The sequence below is a fragment of the Choloepus didactylus genome, assembly GCF_015220235.1.
Source record: "Choloepus didactylus isolate mChoDid1 chromosome 23 unlocalized genomic scaffold, mChoDid1.pri SUPER_23_unloc4, whole genome shotgun sequence".
In the NCBI taxonomy this organism is placed as follows: domain Eukaryota; kingdom Metazoa; phylum Chordata; class Mammalia; order Pilosa; family Megalonychidae; genus Choloepus; species Choloepus didactylus.
The window spans coordinates 2,193-11,282 of NW_023637598.1; the positions used below are offsets into that span (position 1 = coordinate 2,193).

The 9,090-nt window shown below is 43.8% G+C and overlaps 1 protein-coding gene across 1 annotated transcript; it reads left to right on the forward strand.

Moving 5' to 3' along the window:
- Positions 1-2,947: 2,947 nt before the first annotated feature.
- On the forward strand, positions 2,948-3,310 carry LOC119525039 (trafficking protein particle complex subunit 2-like; the record flags this gene model as incomplete). Its single annotated transcript, XM_037823720.1, has 1 exon — positions 2,948-3,310. A coding segment is annotated over one exon (363 nt), but the record flags the coding sequence as incomplete, so codon positions are not given.
- Between the last annotated feature and the right edge of the window lie 5,780 nt (positions 3,311-9,090).

Consider the following 9,090-nt stretch of genomic DNA (forward strand, 5'->3'; position numbering starts at 1 on the left):
ATTCATGCTGGTGTGGACTCTAGGAGTTTTTGCTCATAATCTAGAGAAGAGGATCAAACTCATTCTTTCTCAGCTCAGAAAAGTTTTATTTCATTGATAATTTTATTATAAAATGTGGTTTTCAAGGGCAGTGCATAGACATATTAGCCATTGCAAAGGAAAGGAATAGAAATGACAAAATTATAAATTTTTGGTATACATTTGGGCATGTACGTGTTCTCTCTGGAGATGGTAATGTAAAAGATGTTCTGGATACATTTCTGGGATCAATTGATAGCTCACTGTGTAGACACAATTATCATTTTATATCCCATGGCCACAATGATTGATAATAAGCTGGTAAATATTTACAGCCCACCCCAGAGCTCATGAGAGCCCTTCCCCCACACCTCCCACCAGTGGCTCTAGAATGACCCATCTGCTCATATCCAGTTTGGTCATTCCAGATAAGATGAGCTCCCACCTTCCCAGATGAGGAGCAGGAAGGAAGAGGGGAGTCTGTCCAGCTGAGCTGATGGGACATGAGTCCAGGGGCCCTGTCCCTGTTCTCTCTTTCCTGGTTTGCTATGACAAAAGGAGTTTTTATTTGAGACAGATGTCTCTGAGTTTATGCTGAGAGCAGAGTGAGCAGGGTCTGATCCCTGCTGAGAAGGTCTGGGAGGAAGTGAACATGGCCCCAAGGAAAGAGTTTTCCCAAAGGTGCATCTTTGCTTGGCACTTGGGGGAGGAAGGGCAGTTGCTTGGTGGTGGAGGTGCTAGGACCTTCTCTATACTGGGCTCTTGGCAACTCCTCACAGACAGGGTGGACCAGGCCTGGGGCAGCAGAGGTCACTGTGGGCCTGTCCCCGTGGGGCCAGGTGGAATATCTCTGCTGTAGCCCATCCCCCAGGCTCCTTGTCTCTGTTCAGTTGTCCCTGGGGCCTAGTAGCTAAGACCTCTGTGGACCCACCAAGGCCCTCCTTGTCCCAGTCCATATTTGGGAAGAAGGACCAGATTCAGGGCATAGAGTGGGGCTGACACACCAGGCAGTGGGGCCCATGGTCATTAATTGCTGCTTCCTGGCATTTGGGCGAGTGCTCAGAGAGACCTGCCTGGGTGGGGCTCAGCCTCAGATGTGGGCCTTCATGTGTAGCACTCTGAGGAGTCTCCTCCATGACCTTGAACCTTCTCCTCCTTAACATCTTCAGTTTCCTGACAGGTGAGTGCATCTCCTGAGACAGAGGAAAGGGCTCTATCTTTCTCCTCTTCCCTCATTGGATGGGGAAATGAGACAAGGCCATGTCAGTCTTCCCACTCCCTGTCCTCCCACTTTGGGATCCTGAGCCCTGTCTGTGCTGGCTCAGCCACCTTCATTGTATGGGTCCCTGTGCCAGAGTCCACACCCTGTTCTGAAGCAGCACCGTCATCAAACATGGTTGCAGAGTGCACTGGTGTCCACAGCTGCCAGGCATCACCCCAATTGGCCCACCTGTGCTGATGGTATCAGAGCCTGGGTGTCCCATATATGTTCTCATGCTCTGTATCCAGCAGTTCTGCTTCTATAACCATCACTGGGCTTCAGGCAGATAACAGGGCTCAATATGAAGGCCAACCCTAAGGTGACAGTCTTGATGGTGACACATGCCCCAGGAAATTGGGGATCTGAAACCTCATCCTTTTGAAGACTCTCCACTGTCCCAGGAGCTGCCTGCTCAGATCCAATCTAAACATTTGCTGCCTCTCCCAAAGTCCTGGGCTCCTCCAGGGGCCTCATCTGGGGATTTTACCTCCTGTCTCCCAACCCATCCTGAGATGACTCACTCACAGCATCTCTAGTCCTGTTGTCTTCAGGACACAAAGTCTACCCCACGTTCAATCTATTAAATGCTCACTATCCAATCTGAAGAAAATGCAATCATTGAAGGCAGCAGAAATCAGCTGTGTGCAGCACAAATTGAGGAATTTCTAGGAATGCATTGTCCTGTCACTTTCCCCCAAATATAGTCATTTCCAGAGCTGGGGCCCCTCAGAGGAGCCCACTAACTTCACTTCATGTTCTCCATACTTCTGTCTGCTCCTCTGTGCCCCAGCTTACTCATCTCTGGTTTTCCTGGAGATCTGTGGAGATGAGGGTGATGTTCAGGGTGTGACTTCTCCTTCAGGTCCAGCAGACTCTCACAGAGAGACAGGATGCCCTCAGGGCACAGCCCTCCCTGCTCTCTGTCCACATTCTCCTTCCAGCTGTGGGACTTTCCTGGGCATAAGGCCACCTTGGGTGGGGTGATATTTTCAGAGCCATATTCTCAATATGCAGCTTGCTGTCTTCTCCCTGCTCTCTTTTTCTCTTTCTCTCCTTTCATATACACAGACATTAGCTAGAAAGCAAAAAAAAATATTTCTATTAATTAGAAAATTGAATAATTTATTTTCTGTTTAAATTATTGAATCTTTTTCATCTACCACAGATCCTCCAATTCAATGTCAGAAAACATTTTTAAAGTTTGTTTTCTAACAATTAACTGTTTTAGAAGTCCCATTCTATAGCTGTTGTCCTGCAGGTGTGGGAAGGAGGAGTAAACTGAATCCTTTTGCCCACACTCAGAATTAGGAACTTGGGAAAAGATGCACATTTTCTTTCTCCATGACTCCCAAGGTTGGGGTGGGGTGGCACTGAGTCATGACCCAGGGGCAAAGCTCAAAGGCAGCTGGAAGGCAGGATCCCAGAGAGAGGAGGCAGAAGAGGAGGGATCAGGAGTTTTCCAGGCTCAGAGCCCAAAGGGACCCTCCCCAAGACCCACCTGACTGAGCTGCCCCCTCTGGAGCACTACACTGCCTACCTTGGGTCTCCACTTCTCCACGTCTCACAGAGGTCAATGTAGAGTCTGAGGAGGACTGCTTTAGGAAACCCAGCTGAAGCTGCAGACAGCTAGTCTCCTCTACAGTGAATGACTCCACGCTTTCTTCATAGGCCTCTCATGGAAGGAGCAATTTATTGAAGACAATATCTGGAAGCTTCTACTTTCACAGTTTTGGCCATCATGATAATCCAATTTTGAAAATGGAGTTTTGTTGCCTGAGCCAGTTCATAGCACATGCTGCCCCCAACCTCATAGATGAGAACATGTGGCTATCTAACAACATGTATTTGAAAACAGTGGACAAATTCAAAGAGTGGTTTGTTTCAGCATTTGTTACTATGGACTGTGTGAGATTTATCATGCTTCATGACATAAGGCAAGAAGATGGGGTAAAGAATTTCTTTACTGATGTCTGTGATATATATGTAAAGTTTGCAATGAATCCATTTTATGAACCCAATACTCCTAGTTGATCAAGCACATTTCACAGAAAAGTTCAGTTTCTTGGAAAGAAATACCTATTAAGCTGAAGGCAGAAAAATTCTGAAATAAACAATGTCACTTCCCACAATGGGGTATACACAGGAATGTGAACATTGAAAGTAACTTGATAAAATAGCCTGGGAAACTTATAGTGTCAGTTTATCAAAACATAATGAAATTCATTTTATATTTAAAAAAACAGTACATCCAGTTTTTTGTCACTTATCAATAGATCACTGCTTGTGAAAAATGTTATATATAATGAGCTCTCTATCAGTAATCTTGAAATATTTTTATTTTAGAGATTGAAACTTGATAATTTATTCAGATAGCTTTATCTGGATTTAACAATGCAGAACAAATGTCATAATCAAGATTTGGCAAACAGATTTCAAACTAAAAGCTTGTGGTAAGGAATGAAATTGATAGACACACCCATTGATTAAATCATACAATTAGAATGTTGTTATAAAAGTTAATAGGCAATGTGCATAGCACCACCCAAGAAGCTGAGGACAAAAAGTTTTTGTGGTGCTAAATGTCACATGTCTACCCTGGTTGGAGAATGGGAATAGAGATTCTGAGATAATTTGAGAATCCTGGATCCACATTTGTAAAATGGGAGGCTGGGAACAAGAGCAAACAGGAGGCCCACAATGAAGTGCTGTGTCTGTAATATTTTAGTTCCTTTTCCTCAGTCAGTAAAGTGAGGATTAAGTGAACCAGTTGTTATCTGTACTAGTTAAATTATGAGGCTATTTTAGAATTGTAATCCAGAGGTTGCATTACATTTGCATTTGCACTTTTAGCCTTTTAGTCTATAAACCAGAAAAAAGAGGGGTTGGTCTCTTTTGCATTGTAATAATTATGAGATCTTACTGTAAAATAGTAAACATCCACAGAAAAGTGAGTAATATAACCAGATATTTTATGTGCTAATCATGAGTATTTGAACACTTTTCATACATTCTGAATAAATTGAACAAGTAATTCTAAGATCCTTGTGTGAAGTTGTTGACCATATATTTTACCCTATTTGATTTCTGAAATAAAGATGTTTGTCCAAAAATTAAGTCCCCTTCTATAGTCTCTGAAAGTATTAATTCACTCAATCCTTCCAACCAAACTATGAGACTTGCAATCACCCATTAGAGAAGTTAGAGAAGCATGTGTTAAGTGGCTTCCACATGTTTATGCCATGATAAAGTAGTGGCCTAAGGTTTCAGTCTTGTGCCCATCCAGAGTTCAAATCCTTGACCATATCCCTAACAGAGCAGGATGAAAGGCCCTGGATTCAGAGAAGTGCATGCCTGAGCTCCTGCCACCTCCTTGTATGACAAGATCTGTGTCCCTGGGTCAGCCCAATGGCTCTTGAAGGGCAGAGGACTTGTACCTCAGCCAATGTGAGGAGCCACATGATACCAACTAGTCAGCATGACTAGGACAGCTATGAGAGCAGTAACTGTAATTTCCCAGGAAATATCCCTTGGAAACAGATAGAGGGAGATGAGAGAAGGTGCAGCCCAGCTCCACACCTGGGGACTCAGGCTTCTGATAGAAAAACAAAACATAGTATGGAGACCAAATTGACAGGGAATATAGTAAAAAATCTTATTAACTTTTCTTTGCAGAACAGGTGTACCTGTGCAGAATACACACCCTGCCTATCAGGGGAGTGAGAGAGGGAGAAAGAGAGAGAGAACCAGATCCAGAGTGAGGCATAGTTTCTGCTCTTAATACATAGTGTACACCTTTTTATGTATTAACATATGTTCAATACTTAGGTTTTACCTTCAAATTATTATATTAATATATATGATGCATAGTAAAGCATTAAACTTGCTCAAAATGATGTATGGATTTGTACTTGGCTTCAGGACTATAACCTCTGGACTGAAATTTCTTGCCTGTTAGGTGAATATTTGTCTAGGGGTCTTGGTTCACAACACAGAGCCTAAAAATGTGATTTAGGGTGCAGGTTTTGGATCACACAGTATGAGCTCCACCCTAGAGTGGCTGGAGTCTGAGATCATTTATATATATCAACAAGCATGTCTGAGTTATGGAGTCCCAATAAAACCTCTAGACACCAAGTATCCAGTGAGCTTGCCTAGTTAGCAATACTAAGCACATATTGTCACATATCAATGCAGGAAAAGAAACACTGTCCACATCTCTATGAAGAGAGGATGATGGGAAGTGCCTCACTTGAAATTTTCCTGGACTTTACCCTATACTCCTTTCCCCTTGGCTGCTTTTGAACTTTACCCTTCAACTCTAATAAACTACAAATGTTAGTGTAGCAGCAAAATTTTGGACAGTTCCTCTAACTTCAAATATTTTCATAGTAAACTGAAAAGTTCAGAGGACAAAACTGAATAATATATCTCCCTTTCTCATATCATCACCAGTCATAGCTTCTCCCTCCCAATAGACAATCACAGTCACCAGATTTGTGAGTGACTTTCAGAGATTTGGAAGCTGATATAAATCTATGCAAGTGTCTTTGAAACTGCATGAAAATTCTCCATGTGGCCAGGGCAGAAGGAGAGGCTCCTAAACCCCACCCCTTGAAGGATGATAATTGCCTAGCAGCACCCAAGTGAGGGATGGGAGAACAATTGGGAATCATGGCCCTGAGTCAATATCTCTAAATGGCCCTCTGTGTGTGTCTAGGTTGCCCTAGAATTCCCCTGGATACTGGCAACATTTCCATTTTTTTCCCTTTCCTACACTCTAAGCTTTTAAGGAAGACAACAATCTTGTCCAGTATATCAAAGCAAGAATTGCATGCAACAAATAGATTATAAATGCTATTGGTTCCTTGATTTAATAGCATATTTCCCACATGGAACCCAAGATCATACTTATGCATGGAGTCCTGGGTGAGCATGTCCCACAGTTCAATGCACTATTCCATGACTGATGATCTCTTACCCTGTCAATGGTGCATTTAAAATATCATAGAACCTCAATCATCAGAATCTGAGGTATCAGTTGTGACTTTCTCTGAGCACACTTGTGTTGGTCTTCCAAGCATGGCCATGCTGCTCTGTCAGCCCATACCCTGGACTCTCCACCACTGCTAATGTTTACAGTGTACAAGACTTAGACAGTGGGAGGCTCTGGTCCTCTCAGACTCTGGAGGCACCTTATTTCCCAGCAGGCCCCTTGTTGGTGAAAGGAGTACCCACAAAGCACCCCCAAGGATGATTAGAAGTGAGTTCATCTGGCAGTACACAGTCTTCTCAAGGTTTTCCTTACTTTTGGGAATGAGGATATGGTTAGGACCATCAGCTTCCAGGGAGAAATTGAAGAGTGAGATCAGTATTGGGCCTGGGGTGTTGAGTTTAGTGGAAAATATCAACCCCCATAAATCAGCATCTCAATCAACATGTAGTCACTGGTCTATGTGAGTTCCAGCATGTTCCCATTTCAGGATCCCTCCACGGAGCAAATCAGGGTGAACCCTGAGGCAGGAAGAGAGAAGAAGCAGATTTGTATGAAGAACCTTCTCCTTCAGATGGGTCTGGGGAAGCATGAAAATGCTCCAAGGATTCTGAGCTCCAGCTGAGAAGCCTGAGGAGCTGTGTCCTCAGGAGTGTCCCCACCATAGCCTGGACAGCTCTTCTTATTGGGAGCCTCACTTACAGCAGAAGGGACTCTGCATTCCTGGCGAGCTCATGTGAAAGCAGAATTCTCATGGTGACTCCTTGCCTCCCACAACAACTGTGTCTCTGCTGTTGGATCTGGTGGTTGATTTTCAGACTCTGGTGACCAAGGAGCCATCATTGTCAGTGTCTCCAGGAGAGATGGTCATACTCAAGTGCAGTCTTAGCTCTGGGTCAGTCTCTACCAGTAACTACCCAGCTGGAGCCAGCAGACCCCAGGCTGGGCTCCACATATGCTTATGCACTACAAGAACAGTCATCCTTCTGGAGGCCCACTGATCACTTCTCTGGCTCCAACTCTGGGAACATTGCTTCCCTCACCATCATGGAGGCTGAGCCTGAGGATGAGGCTGATGATCACTGTGCTCTCTATATGGACAGTTATATTTCCACAGTGATCTAAACCCATTGGGAGGTGCAACTAAAACCTCTTTCTATGCACAGAATTTCTCAAGACTCAGAGGGAGGAATGAGAGAGGGGTCATGGTTCACATCCCAAAGGTTGCCTGCAATTCAGTATCACATGAGGAGCTCGTAAAAATTGATTGTTCATGTCAGTGAACCATTATGTCATAATCTCTATGGGCTCAAGAAGGGACTCTGCACCCACTACCTCACCCTCACCTGGGAACCACTCTTCCACCTGCCCCCTCCCTCAGGGGGGACCAGACTGAGAGGCCCAACACAAGATCCACTCCCGGCAACACACTCTGGACTGGGTCACTTCTACTCTCATCCCAAAGCACCTGCTCCCACCAGTCAATTCCAGGTAATTGCTGAGATTCTCCATCTTGTGGGTCCTGGTCACAGGTGGTGCTGTATTAGTCACCCTATCCTCTGGGGTAAGGGGAGCTGGGATCACTGTTGGCCTAAGCCTGTGTCAGCTAGGACTCTGCCCCTTTAGTGCCCAAAGGCAACTACAAAGAACCCTTAGTGGACTCTCTTTAATTTCCCCATTTCATTTTGCTACCATCTCATTACGTTCTTGAATGTTCTATCTCTACCCAGCAATATCAATTTGTGACCCCAGGACTAGTTTCATGTTATCCCAAACTGTTTGCTCTTCCTTAGGTTCTCAACACCTTTCATAGCTCAGTTACCCCAATAACCTAATGTCCCAAAATATCCATACACTTCCCACTTTCACAAAAAGAAGTGTCTATAATTTCTAGAAAATCCAGGGTGGGGTGAGTCAAGTTTTTGAAACACCTGGATTCAAAGAAAAGAAATCCCTGAACTTAAACAGAGGTGAAACCTTCAGACATGACAGCTGAGATAGATTTTGTGGATGAGTCTCCTTGAACATCTCAGTAGACCAGCTATGAAGGGGTCAGAATATAATTTCAATAGTAAATGCTTGCTTCTCATTCAAAGAGTGAATGAATGTGCTTCAAACATATTATTTAACTCAGATATTAATGAGTGGACCAGTAATCCAGTAAACTGTAGTCAAGAGCATTTTACAAGGCAATATTTATACCAGAAATGATTACCTTTAAATCAACATTCAGTGTTGGAGATAAAAGTGTTAATGTCCTACTGGGATACAAAATCATATATTTGCTATTTATCTTCTCTGCTGTCAAGACTATGCACATTGATGTGATTCAATGTATATGAGAATTCCAGAGGACATCTGGATTCTGCAAATTGTCTAACAGTTGGCATCCAGGCTTTCCTAAAGTGGAATCCATTCTCCCCCTCTCAATTTTATGATTCCTTAGTCCACATGGACATCTTTAGAACACACTCAACCCATCAGGAAAATCCTTGACCTGACAACTCTAGGGACATCTTCCCCGGATTCCTAAGGTACTTGATGTGTTAAACTGCTCCTCCTTTCTAAATTCCAGTTAATTAGATCCTTGTGAAATCCAACTGTGGCTCCTGGATCAACTTGTTCAACTTTGTGAGACTCTGTCTCCACTTTGTGGAATTCTCTTCATCTTCATCAAACCCATTTACCCTTCTAGTCATGTCATTTATCCACTCAGCTCTTCTGTTGTCCCTGGTCTCTTCCTCCTGTCACCCCACCAGCCTTCATCTTCCCAGACACATGCAGCAGCAGTGTCCTCTCGGACCTCCCTTCCTCCAACTGT